The sequence below is a fragment of the Equus asinus genome, chromosome 11, assembly GCF_041296235.1.
Source record: "Equus asinus isolate D_3611 breed Donkey chromosome 11, EquAss-T2T_v2, whole genome shotgun sequence".
NCBI lineage: Eukaryota > Metazoa > Chordata > Mammalia > Perissodactyla > Equidae > Equus > Equus asinus.
The window spans coordinates 82,012,585-82,026,398 of record NC_091800.1 but is presented as its reverse complement, the minus strand read 5'-3'; the positions used below and the strand labels follow the sequence as shown (position 1 = coordinate 82,026,398).

Here is a 13,814-nt window from a genome sequence, read left to right as displayed (position 1 = left end):
AGTTTTTGAGCAAACGTGATGAAGAAAGTCGGGTCCTATAATCCACGGTGAGGACAGACCGGGGGGCAGAGGGGAGCATGGAGGTGCATTGTCCCCTGGAGTCTGTCGGGATAATCCAGGCGGGAGCCGAAGCTGCGGTCCAGGGGCAGTCGCTGGGCAGGTCTGTCCCGGGGATTCTGCGCAGGAAGGCAGGCGGAACCCGACCTCACTGGCTGGCTTAAGATGGAAAGGACGAAAGAAGTGTGATCTCTAGTATTAGGAGACCCCGTAGTTTGCAGTAGTGGCCTTGGGAGCTGCAGGTTGGTTCAGAAGGCAGGTGACCGGGTCCATCTGTCGTCACACTCGGCTGGAGCCCACGACAGCGCAGGCGTGTCCTTGCACAGGTGTGTCCTTGCGCCTGGTGAACTGGGGCCTGCGGTGGAGCTGCAACATGAGAGGTGAAGCCCGCGGCAGTGCAGGTGTGTCCCTGCGCCTGGTGAACTGGGGTCCACGGTGGAGCTGCACCGTGGGAGGTGGATGTGTCAACCCGAAAGTCGTGGCAGCTGGGCTGGTGGGAGGCCGGAAGCTGGATGGGCTCCAGAGGAGTCTGGGGGGAGGAGATGAGCAAGCGAGGAGTGGGAGAGATGGGGAGACCGTGGGGGCTGGGTGGGGAGGGTGGGCGGAGAGCCAGGACTCCCGGGGGGGGGGGGGGCCGGGGGGGGGCAGAAATGCAGGGAGGATGAGTTTATTTAGGGGGTTTCACAAGTACCACAAGGAGGCACTGGTTGTTGCTTTTTACAAACTTTAGAATATGAGAAGGTTGGCAGAGTTGGTTTAAAAAACCTAAATGTAGAGAAGGTTTAATTTTTGACACTTGACAATTTCCATACTTATTACACGGCAAGACGCTAATATGGCATTGAACAGTTTTTTCTCAAAATAGTGTCTTCAAGACAATGGACCATGTATCTGAAACACAGTTATGAAAACACCTATTGTTTAGGATCTAGCAAAAGGCTGTTCTTTTTATCTAATGCAAGCTTTTTAATGACAGCAATATCTTTCATGCCACCTGCTCCCCCACTTGTTTTTAAAATATTTTAAATTATAATATTGCAGCTTTCTGAATCACTCTCTTGACTTTAAATTTTGGCACAGTTTTATAGTTTGTCAGGGATAAAAACCACAGGAGGATTTCCAGGGTGAGAATTAAAGGAGGTGTGGTATATTTGCACAGTTACATCTTGTGTTAAGAAAAATCAGAATAGGGGCCGGCCCAGTGGTGTAGTGGTTAAGTTCGCATACTCCACTTTGGCAGCCCTGGGTTCACAGGTTCGGATCCCAGGCACAGACCTACACACCGCTCATCAAGCCACACTGTAGCGGTGTCCCACATACAAAATAGAGGAAGATGGGCAACAGTTGTTAGCTCAGGGCCAATCTTCCTCACCAAAAATAAAGGAAAATCAGAATACACGTGTCAGAGTGATTCAAACCAAAGTTACTCTTTTTGTGTTTTGGGACTCTGCCTACGTTGCCATTCTTCCCGGAAAGAAGACTGGACACTTAGTCTGAGTGCTGAGGGCCCAACCGGTGGGGTCCCGGCCAGGGAGAGAGCTGACTTGAAGTGGTTTTTGATAATACGGGAGAGCTAGACAGTAATCTGAAGTAACAAGGACTGAGACCCCAGTTCAGCAGCTACCTCCTGTAGTTTATTTCAGAGAGAGAGAGAGAGAGAGAGAGAGCGCAGTACTATCCCATTATGTGGTATGAGCAGTTGCTTAAAATTAAATTTAAAGTTTTTCTTAGGGAATGTGATTCCTCCTGCCCCCAATGCCAGCATGGGTGGTATTGCACTCACGGTTCTCTGTCACTCCTGAGCATTTCTGAATCCCGTCCTCTAGGGCTGTGCCCTGGGAGCTGGAGCAGCCACATGTGGAACAGGGGGGCAGCGTTACACTTGATGAGCCACTGAAGAGGGAGAGTGTGTGTCCATATTATTCCCCACTTTCAGAGCTAGGCAACTGAATCTGAAGTTCACATGGACAGAAAAAAAGCAAGAATAGTCAGGAAAAGTCTGTAAAAGAAGAGTATTGAGGAGGGAGTAGCCCCATTAAATATTAGAACATATTTAAAAGCTATAGAAGACTTTTTGTTTTCATACGTTCTTTTCTCTTTCTGCACAGCTTTGTGGAGGTAGAACAGACCCACGGTACAGTGCATAGTGCACACCCGCTGTACAGCGTGAGAGAAATTGCACAGCCGTGAACCTGTCACCAGCATCGAGATGGTGACCATCTCCATCCATTGCCCCAGAAGTTTCCCTTGCCCCTTGTCAACCCCCCTGCCGCCCTGTCCCTGAACCCGTGCCGGTCTGCTTTCTGTTCCTGTGAAGTCTAGAAATTAAACCTTGTTGTACAGATGCCTGATAGATGGATAATGGAACACACAGAAAGTCCAGAAATAGAGACAACAAATAAGGAAATTTGCTTTATGATAAAGATGGGATTTCAAATCAATGAAGAACAGAGGAATTATTCAGTAAAAAGTGCTGACAGTTGGGTAACCATCTGGGGAAAAAATATATCACAGTTAGAGATATGCCTCACAGCCAGATTTGAGGCAGATTCAGAGATTTAACATAAAAGAAATGGCACCACAAATTACTAAAGGAACTTTAGGGTACTTTTTATAGCCTCTTATTAGGGAAGGCTTTTCTAAGTTTGTTTCCAAACCCAGAAGCCATTTATGGGAAAAGATCGAGAAATATAAAAGATTGCTAAATATAAAAATGAAATTTTCTACATGCCATAAAATAACCATAAAGTTGAAAGACTGTGGAAAAAAATTGAAATCCATATCAGAGATAAAATAGTTAATTTCTTTTGTATAAAAATAACTTCCTGCAAATCAGTAAGAAAAGACCTACAACTCAATAGAAAAATGGGTCTGGGTAATTACAGATCATTTAATACAAAAGGTTCCTAAACATGTGAGCTGTTTATGCTCATTCAAAATAAGAGAAGTACAAGTTAAAATGACAGCAAGAAAGCATTTTTAGCCGTCATGTTGACAAAGTCTGGTGATGGTACGGGAGACGTGCGTGGCACGCACTGCCGGTCAGGCTCCAGTCGGGACACCTTCCTCAGGAGCAGTGGGCAGTAAGTAGCCAGCAAAGGACACAAGCAAGTCCTCTGACCAGCGGTTTCACGTCTCTGTCTGAGCTTAGAAATGTGTGAAGTGACGTGTGTGCAGTTGTGTGTGTAACAACAAAAGATGAGAAAGTACTTGGAGAGGACCAGTGAATACATGGTGCGTCTGCAGATGGGATGCAGACAGCCTTGAAAGGACGGTGGCAGCTCGGCGTGCATGGCGCACATGCAGGTCTGGGTGCTGGTCTTAGCGAGGGGAGCCAGCTGCAGGCCATGTGTGCTGGTTGCTCCGTTTCAGGAAGAGGATGCAGATACACGTATGACCGTACTCCTGAGACGGCCGGTGATGGTGTTGCCTTCTGGGAGCGAGACTGGCCCTGGGCACCCCTTTATGTATTCGAGTTCCCTGGGAGTGCATCACCTGTGCAGAAAATTAAACTTAAAGATAAATAAATACAGGCAATTGCTGATCTTTAGCTCCAAAATTGAATAGTATTTGAAACTTCTGAAGCGGCTAGATGACACTGAATTTTTAGGCTTTTTGTTTGGTTGGCTTTTGTCCTCTGGATAATGGTAGGTTAACTGACTTCTTTTTAGGAGGCCTGCTCTGCCACAGGGTGGCACCAAGGGAAAGGACTGATGTGTACCCATCTCCAGCCATGCCTGGGTGCAGGTGCCTGGTCCTTTAACGGTGATGTCAATGTAGAATTTTCCATTCCCGGAGGTGCCTCGCCCGTGCGCCTGGAATCCTCGTAGCAGTCTCAGAGATTGTTAGGTGGGACTGTGTCCTTGTGCCGGGAACCCTAAGGCACAGAGGCGTATTGTCTTGCCCCAGACCACAGAGCCAGAAAGACGGTGGGGCAGCAACGCTCCCTTCACCGGGTTTGTGTCTTCGGTTAACGTTCGTTGGTCGAGGTTCTGGGGTGATTGCCGCCTTAGGGCCCCAGATGGGAAGCAGGTGGGCTTCAGGACGACGAGGTTTGAGGGGGCGTTTCACTTGAGAAAGTTCCTTCATACTCCCGAGCTGGAATTTCTTCGCCTTAAGGCGGGGAGCCCTGTTCCCTGGGCTGGGGAGGAGCGGGGCAGGGCGCCCAGCACGGGGAAGGTGCTGCAGATGCTGTCACATTCCAGCGGCTCACGGCTCACTTCGCAGGTTCAGCAGCAATGAAGCTGATGCAACCTCATAATGTCATGCTTCTGTCCGTGGACTGTTTTCCACTGAAAAGTAAGAAATCCTTTGGGGAACCTAGTCTTGTGTGCCAGCCCTTCTGAGAGCCTGCAGGTCCGTACCCCCAGGGCCTGTGCTCAGAATCCAGCGTCCATTTCCAGGGGTTTTGCCTACCCCTAGGAGCCCAGCCACCGCCCCTTTGGATTGAGCACCCATCACAGTCCCTATTTTGAGGTGCTATGTTGCTTTCTTAGGGATTTCCTCTTTAATGTATTTTTGGCTTGTTTTCTTTTGCCCCCTGAGGGCTGAGGGATAAGACGGGAGCTCCTAGTTCTGGTCGTTATGTAGAATAGACTGACCTGGCTGGCCCTTGTCCCAGAAGAGTGGAAGGTCTTTTGTATGTTTTTTGTTTTTGTTTTGAGTTGTGTGGTGGAAATCATGATATTGTTTATTCCTTTTTCCTCTCTAACCAGAAAGCAGGATGAGTAAACCTTTTTGACCAGCTAAGCTACTGGCACAAGTTTGCTCCCTAAAATTAAAGGCCCCTTTGTGAGCAGGCAGCGCCGAGCTGAGGCCCAGCTCTCCCGGCTGCCCTGCGCGAGGCGGTGCAGACGGGGCGCGGGCCTCCTCCTGGTCTCTTGTGAATCCCCCAGACTCACTGCTCTGCACCCCGGTCTTTTGCAGATGAACGTGTCACCCACTTCCCTCGCCAACCTTTACGAGGAAGATTTTAAACAAGATATGGCGGCCTTGAAGGTGAATGAAGTGTCTCGCTGAGTCTTCTTGCCATGAGGATGAGAAGCTTGAACAGTGAAGACCAGTTGTGGCTGACCTGCGCCTTTGAACCATGGAAACAGCCCTTTCTCCTTTCTTTCTTTCAGGTCCTCCCACCGACAGTGTACTTGAGGGTAACTGAAAATATTCCTCAGATAATTTCTTTCATTGAAGGAATAATCGCTAAAGGCCATGCCTACTCGACAGCAAAAGGTAGGGGTCATGTCATTACAACTGGTCACTGGGTTGCACCGATAGGATTTTGAGGAACTGGACACATTTATGAGTTGTTGGAACGTGCCGCATGCTTTACTGTCTGTCTTAATGTGATTTCTGCAGCAGAAACGTTGGGAGGTTTTCTGTGGTTATTGTGTCTCTTTGCAAAACTGTTGAGTCAGTTCTTTTAAAAAATATTTTCCGTGGTCACAGGAAGAGATGAACACCTGGACGGCGAGTCTAAGTAAAGCAAATATGGCAAAATGCTCACAGCTGTTGGATGTGGTGTGCAGGTCTTCTTGGGCATCTTCTTTCAACTTTGTTGACAATTTGTCATAGGAAAAAGTGGGGGACCACGGCAGTACCTCTAAAGACCCACTCCCTCGTTAGAGCCAAGCCCTCAGACGCTCCTCTCCGCGTGTGGGCGCATCGTCTTTGGCAGACCAGTGAGAAAAGCTGCAGACATCCTGACACTTCAGCGTGCCTCTCTGAATAGAGACGTCACCCGCCGTGACCCCAGTGTCGTTGACAGACCTGAGACGCTGGACAGTCCCCAGTAGCATCACACGTCTCCTGCGCATTCATGTGAACTCAGTGTCACCCCTCCCCACATCGTAATCTGAGCAGGTCCCTCAGTCTCTGTAACCTACGCCAGTCCCCTCTTTGTTCCCCTAGTTGTGGAACAGAAGAGACTGAGCGTGCAGTCATCTTGTTGAAGGCCCCGTCCTCTGCATTTGCGTGGTGGCTTCCTTCTGGTGGAGTTTAGTTGGTTTAAGAGCTGCTGCTTGTTGTCTGGCGGCCTCGGGGAAAGACGGGCATCTTGGCGTTTCACTGCTTCTGTGATCCTGCGTTGTTTTCAGCCACGCCTCCTTTCCAGTCGTTCTTCCCAAATCGAAATCCTACCCATCCCACAAGCCTTGACCAGAGCTTCCGTCCCCCAGGAAGTTTTCTTTCTTTCCACCCATAGCTGAGAGAGAACTTTCTCAGCTTTCGTATCTTCCTGTACCATCTCGTAGCCAGTGACTTAGCTGGCTGTTAATGCATTCATGTTTTGTCAATTCTCAGACCAGAAAACCCTTCGCTTTTAGTGAATGACCTCTTGGAGTGCCCAGCCCTGGGTTGGGACGTGCAGGGTGCTGCAGCGCGTGTTGCAGGCAAATGACAAAGTAGGAAGTCCGATGAGGGACCATGGTTTACAGGTTTCCTGGACTGCAGGCGCTTCCTCCGCGGGCCCTGCCCGAGCACACAGGGTCCTTGGCAGGGGCCCCGGCAGCACGTGCTGCCCTGCCACAGCCTCTGCCTACGGGAGGACTGGCAGTCTTTTACTCTGTCGTCTTTGCTGTATTTAGGTTTTGTTTCTAAGAAAAAGTTATTCTACAGGACTTAGTGACCGAACTGGAGGTTGCTCCGGAACATACACGGACTGTTGTCCTGCTGTCGTGTAACTTGAAAGAGGACGTAGAACCCAGATAAACCGGCGCACGGTCATGAGGGGCTTAGAGGGCCTCACCCAAATACGCTTCTGGAAGAAATGCTCTTCTTTTTATTGTTTTACTACCAGGCATTATTGTACATTTTTAATAATAACATTAATTCAAAATAAATTCACATTCACTCAGACGCTGTTAATTTGGACTTTGTGACACTTCCACAAAAGCTTGGTTGTAATTTGATCTGTGAACCGTTTGTGAAGAAACAATTTATTCAGCAAAATGGTAATATAAACCAAGGGGCAGGAGAATGTCTCCTCCATTAAAGGGAGCGGTTTCTTCCTCTTTTGAAAGACTTTCCAGCGGTGTGTACATTCTCTATGATCGGAAGCAGCCCCCACAGTAGCTCCTCCGTTTCATTGGTTTATCTCGGCCCGTAGTGCGAGCCCAGTAACACACTGAGTGCAGAGGGCCCTGAGGGGAACGGGGCAGGCCCGTCAGCGGGGCTCTGTTCCCCCCCACCCCGCCCCCTGGTTGAGGAATGCAGATCCGGTGGCCACTCTCTGCCTTGACTGCAGCAGCCCCAGAGCAGGTGAGCAGGCTCAGGCTCCGAGAGCGCCAGCCCGGACCCCTCTGTGCCTGCCCCGCTGCTTTCCACCTTCGAGTTGGAAGTAGCCAGGGCTGGCCCTGCTCTGCGTGGCCCCGTGGCGAGGTCCTCCTGCACCCTCAGTCTGAAAACGTGGACTGTACACCCCAGGGAAGGGGCAGCTCGGGGATGCTTGAGCGCAGAGGTGTCTGTGGTCTAAGTAGGAAGATCGTCTCCAAGACGCCTGGGTTAAGAAAGGGTTTCGGTGTCGATCAGTGTGTAACATAAAGCCCGCAACTGGATGCAGGCCAGCGATAAGACGCCCTTTTCCTTTTTCTCGTTAAAAAGAACTGTCTCAACATTTCACACAGAACTTAGGCCTGTGTCTTCCCCTCCACACCTGGTGTGGAGATGTGTGCTTTTGTAAAGTGGTGGTGTTGGTGTTAATTCTGGTTTAAAAATATAGGAAAGGGGCCAAATGAAGGCTAGATGCCACATTGTTTAAATTGTGATTACTTCCTAGCTATTAAGCTCGTGCAGATGCTGATATTTAGCACTGAGGAATGATGAGTTCATAATTACCTTTACAAAACAGGCAACGTCTACTTCGATCTGCAGTCCAGAGGAGACAAGTACGGCAAGCTGGTGGGTGTGGCCTCCGGCCCGGTTGGAGAGCCAGGTGGGTGGACCCTCGGCCCCCAAGTCCCCCGAGCTCAGTGGAGAGTGAGGACCCCCACTCATGCCAGATCGTTGATCACAGCCGTGCTTTAAATTTAATTTGGTTTTCTGGAATAGAGAAAACTCGTAGGGTTTAAAGTTCACACAGCGAGTTGCACCTGCTCTTAACGTCCTCCTGGTCCCCGGCTCTGCTCCAAGTCGCGCATCCGCCCGTTCTCTGCTTCCTTCCAGACGTGCTCTCTGCCTGTGCCTTGTGCATGTGTCATGTTTAATGCTCTTCTCCATCTTGCTGTTGTCATATATTAAATTCCCACAGGTGTTTTATCATACGTTAAATTCCCATATAAATTTTTCCATATATTGCGTTCCCAGTGTATTTGAATCTATTCCTGTACTCTCTTCGGTTCCAGTGATTGTTAGATCAAAGTCATTTTTATGGAGAAGAAATAATAAGTATATAGAATTAAAATAAAAGTAATTTTAAAGGATACTATTTTTTTTTAAAGATTTTATTTTTCCTTTTTCTCCCCAAAGCCCCCTGGTACATAGTTGTATATTTTTAGTTGTGGGTCCTTCTAGTTGTGGCATATGGGATGCTGCCTCAGCGTGGCTTGATGAGCGGTGCCATGTTCGCGCCCAGGATCTGAACTAGCGAAACCCTGGGCTGCTGAAGCAGAGCGCGCAAACTCAACCACTTGGCCATGGGGCCAGCCCCATAACGCATACTATTTAAGAGAACCAAGCAAAACCCCAAAAGATGTCCCCATTTTTTCTGTCTTTAGGCATAATCCTCCTGCCCTCTAAACTGTGCTGTTGAAATCTAGTTCCTAACAGCATTGTTTGACTCCTCAGGAATGAGATTTGTTACTTGTCCTTGGTCAGTCTTATCCTGCTCCCTCCCTAAAGGGCAGGACAGAAAACCCCCAGATCACCTATGCCTGCGAGGTGTGGCTGTGACTCATCGGGGCAGAGGGGGACGTTCTGAGACTCACACAGTCTAGGCTCAGCAACCCTGTTTTTTCAAATAGACTTTATTTTTTAGAGCAATTTTAGGTTCATAGTGAAAATGAGAGGAAGGCGAGAGATTTCCTGTATACCCCTTGCCCCCCCCCACGCCCAGCCTCCCCCACTCTCGGCATCCCCACCAAGTGGTACATTTGTTACCGTCGGTGAACCTTCATCACTCGAGTCCAGAGCGTACGTCAGGGCTCACTCTGTGTTGTGGATCCTGTGGGTTTGGACAAATGCGTGATGCCACGTATCCATCATCATAATATCACGTAGCGTAGTTTCACTGCCCTGGAAATCCTCCGTGCTCCACCTGGTCATCCCTCCACTAGCTCCCGACAGCCACTCACCTTTCTCTGTCTCCACAGTTTGCCTTTTCCACAATGTCCCGTAGGTGGAGTCCTACAGTATGTGGCCTTTCAGATTGGCTTCCCTCACTTAGTAATATGCATATAAGGTTCCCCCATGTCATTTCATGGCTTGACAGCTCATTTCTTTTTAGCGCTGAGTAATATCCCCTCGTCTGGATGTTGCACAGACTATGTCCCGATTCCCCTACTGAAGGGCCTCTCGGTTGCTTCCAGGTTTGGGAGCATAAAAGAGCCCCACCCGGCTCGTCGTACCTTCAGCAGTCACCCAGCCTCCTCTTCTGGGTGGTCTTACTTTTTGAGTGTGATTGGCACTCTGGTAGTTTCTTTTTCCCTCTGTATGATTATCATCTTTTTCTGGACCATGTTCCTCTGAAGCTCAGTTACTGATAACACAGGGAGGGGACAGTGCTCAGGCCAGCGCGCCCCTGGGAAGGAGGCGTCACTGTGCGTGTTTGAAATCTCGACATTATTCCCCCTCTGAAACTGGCCTCACCTCGTGCTTCTGGCGTATTTTAGGGACAAGTATCTGGTAGTCCTTCGAGCCGTCGTGTGGGAAAGAGAAAGACATGTGCATGAGAAATGTGAGGTTTCCCATAAGAAGGAGCGGGGTCTTTGGGAAGAGCTTCGTGCGTCTCGGTTTTGTGGCGATTTTGCGTTGCTTTGCCTGTTCGTCTTTGCCTCCCACTCATGAACCGTTTGTTATTGGCAGTTGAGTCTGACAAGCGGCATGCCAGCGACTTTGCCCTGTGGAAGGCGGCTAAGCCCCAGGAGATGTTTTGGGCCTCTCCATGGGGAAATGGAAGACCTGGCTGGCACATCGAATGTTCTACCATCTCAAGGTGAGGTTTTCCTGGATTCTTCACGTTTGTGTTGAAGTGAAGTCCAGCAGGGCCTGACTCTCTCGGCAGGGTGGAGCCGGGTGGCTTGGTCCCAGCTTGGGAAGAAAGCTTAGTGCTCTGGTGGGGCCGGCTGTGAGCAGGGAGTCAAAGCCACTCCAGGGCACGGTGGTCTCTCCAGCAGTACCGCCTCTTCCTAGTGGAGAAGCCCCGTCTGGTTCCTGCTTTCCCGTCACAGATCATGCCAGGTGTGCCTGCATCTCTTTTCTCGGTGGGTTCAGGAAAGCAACCCCACCTCGCCCACCCCCGCAGTTGAGGTCCTGGGTGAGGACAGAGCCCCTCAGGGATGGGACGGAACGAGCTTCCTCTGACCCGCTCTCAGTCAGCAGACCTGCTGCCCCAGAGCTGGCTCTTGATCGATCCATCGAGAATTGCCTTCACTGTCCGCTTTCCTGGCTCTGCAGTCTTCGTTCGGCCCTTTCTACCAGCTCGGCATCTTAGGCAACACCAGTCTGGGCCGTTTCTGTCTTGGGATTCTCCATAACCATAACACGGATGCTGCTCTGATGCCCATCCCCTCCAGCGGCCCTCTTTTCTCTGCTGCTCTTCTCACCATCTGCATGTGCATGGCACCATCTGCCGTTGCCTGCCAGGTGTCCCCACTGACTCTGGTCCCCTGAGGTCACTGGTGGCCTCCACTGTCAGCCCGATCAGTGATGGGCAGCTGACGCGCTGCTCCTTCCTTGGCTTCTGTGAAACAGCTTTCCTCTGGTCTCAGCCTTTCTGCTGGGGCTTCCTCCACCTTTTGGATCTCCTCTATAGACGGTTCCTTCAGCACTTCCTGTGCTGCCAGTGGCCAGGCGCCCCTTTTCTTGTGCCTGTGAGTGTGTGGTGTACACGTGTGTGCGTGTGCATTTGCGCAGTACAGAAGGCAGTGTCCTGAACGTTCTCTCCTGCACTATCTGTTATCGCTCAGCAGTCTGTCCTGGGACTGCCCGGGGATCAGTTTGCCCGGCCCTTCGTCATCTGTCTCGGCCTGGTGGTGCTGTCCTTTGTGGCTGGACCACCATCCATTTGACCCCGTGGAGGAGCGTTTAGCTTCTTCAGTATTTTGCTATTACAGATACCTGCAGTGAATGGCTTTGTGTGTATGTTTCCTGTTTATGGACATGAGGGGTTTTTCAGTCTCATTATTCACTCAGATTTTGATGTATTTGATGTGTTTCAATTCATTGCAGGTGTTTACTAAGCAGTTTTTAAAATAGAAACATAAAGTATGACTAAGGTGACCATTTCAAACTACTGTCTACACTAAACATTTCAAGATCCCCAAACCCAGTCACCTGCAAATTGGTTGTGGCGTGTGGTGCTGTCCTCTGGCTGTGTAACCAGGTGTCAGGAGGGGTAACTCCTGGAAGGGTCCTCCGCCCCGTGCCCTGACCCCGGGCTGGTTTCCTTCTCAGCGTGGGGTCACCCCCTCCTCCTGGGTGGAAAGCCTCCTCGTCCGTCCACAGCCTGCCCATCCGGATTCAGTTCCCCTGGGCCTGGAAGAGACTCCTTTTCCACCGCACCTCCCCTGCCGCCCTCCCCTGTGGTGATGTCTGTGATGCTCATCTGGAAACGCATCCTCGAGTTAATGAGACATCACCTGTATTGTTAGTCTGAAGCAGGGGTCCAGCTTTTCATTCAGAAAGAAATAACTATGTCCAGCCCTCATCCTACTGTGAACTCTTATATGTATTTATAAATATTTGTTGATTTAACATCAATGTGGCATATACCTTGGGTTACAGAAAGATATTTATTTTTAGCATTCAAATAATTTATCTAAAGCAGGTGGAAAACATTTCAAATGTAATGTCACCATTAAATATCTTATTTTTGTTGAAATCTAGATGAGAATAGACTTTTATCCCTTCTCAGCTTTCTCTTGTTTTAAAATCAGTCTACAGACAAGAATAGAGACTAATATAAGGCACACCATGGACCCAGAGTTTAGCTTTATTAAATCTTAACGTTGTCCTGTTTCTTCAGATCTTTGTAAAAACGAATCACTTGTTACAAATACAAATGGGGTCCCCGTGCTCTCCTCCCCCATCCTGGTCCCTCCCATCTCATGCCTCCTCCTTAGCAATTGAATTTCAAGGTCTCTTAGAGATTCTCCAAACCCGTGGCCAAGGACGTACCATAACGGGCCTCCTGCTCGGCCACAGTGCGTGGCTCCACCACCACTGAGCTCGAGTGTGACCGGGGATGTGCAGTTCGTCGGGGGCCTGAGCCAGGCCGGTGGGAGAAGAGCCCCAACCTTCAGCACGGACGGACCTGAGCGGGGCTGTGGCACCTCTAAAAACATTTGTTTTGAACCATTTTTAGGAAATACACTCTCCCCACGGAGATGGCCTCCAGAGCTCCACATCTGCCGCTTCACTCCGGCCCCGCCAAGCCCATGTGTCCACTGTGCTGGCTGTTGTATTTTTAGTGATTTTTGCATTTTGAATGTCCTCCGAAGCAGCCGCTAGTCAGCTGACCGTTCATGCTGGCACCAGTGTTGTTTTTGCAGGTGCCCTGGCGGCAGGGTGGCACAGGTGTGGAGGGTCTGGCCAATTTCGTTGTCCCCATCAGCTCTGTTAGTGTTAGTGTGCAGTTTTGTGGGACGTGAGCTTTTTCAGGAATGTATAGCAGAAATGCTGATGGCTGATGTGTGTTGCTTTGAATTCTCTTACCTCGTTCTTCATATATGACCACTAAATAGTTAAATTTTTAAAAGCCGAATTAAAGATTCTCTTGATCTTATAGTTGTATTTCTTTTGTTAAGGTTAGAAAACCACTAAACTCTACCTATTGAAAGTAAGGAAAGATAATATTGTAAGTTTTTGAAAACCGTATGTTGTATCTGGAGCAAAGAGAATTAAGTCTCTTTACTGGGAGGAAAAGCTCTGAATTAGGGATTTTGTGAAGTGAAACAGAATTTCAGTGTCCATTTGCATCAGTTAAATTATCATGCACATTGATTTAAAGCCGAGATCCATTTATTCTGTTCATTGCATAAAGGCTGGAGGATTAAGTGGGAGCTGTGGCTGGAGAACTGTGGCGTTCGATGGAATTAATTCCCTGCTCTGTTCCGTGTCATGCAGTTTGGTGTTTGGGAGTCAGCTGGATATCCACTCAGGAGGGATAGATCTGGCTTTTCCGCATCACGAAAACGAGATTGCACAGTGTGAGGTCTTCCATCAGTGCAAGCAATGGGGAAATTATTTCCTACATTCTGGTAAGTAATGACTTCACGTGAATTTGTCCTCCTTCAGTTCGGCCAATTCCGTGTTTCTTGGTGAAACAGCTACATTTGGAAATATGTGGATCAGCTAATAGGTCCAGAAACGCATTTGTTTCTTAAATTGTTGTTGGATTTTAGCCAGCTGGCCCTGGACTTCCTTGGACTGGAATAATGAGTATACCCTTGGAAATGGTATGGAATATGGAAGGTGTTGGACAATGCCGTTCTCCATCAGTGTCTTTCCCATAAAACTGCTGAGGAGTTTCAAATAGTGTGATGTCATAATGATTATGAATATGCCGCGTGGGGCTGTAATACCGTCACTGTACACATCTGTCATGC

The 13,814-nt window shown here is 49.2% G+C and overlaps 1 protein-coding gene across 4 annotated transcripts in view; it reads left to right on the top strand.

The window, feature by feature from the left end:
• CARS2 (cysteinyl-tRNA synthetase 2, mitochondrial) overlaps positions 1 to 13,814 on the top strand; it is a 45,228-nt gene that overhangs the window by 9,472 nt on the left and 21,942 nt on the right. For all 4 annotated transcript variants that reach the window (XM_070520145.1, XM_070520143.1, XM_070520144.1 and 1 more), the window contains exons 4-8: positions 4,984 to 5,055; positions 5,181 to 5,286; positions 7,901 to 7,984; positions 10,072 to 10,201; positions 13,333 to 13,466. In XM_070520145.1, coding sequence (XP_070376246.1) covers positions 4,984 to 5,055; positions 5,181 to 5,286; positions 7,901 to 7,984; positions 10,072 to 10,201; positions 13,333 to 13,466 — 526 coding nt within the window. The remainder of the gene's footprint in view (positions 1 to 4,983; positions 5,056 to 5,180; positions 5,287 to 7,900; positions 7,985 to 10,071; positions 10,202 to 13,332; positions 13,467 to 13,814) is intronic.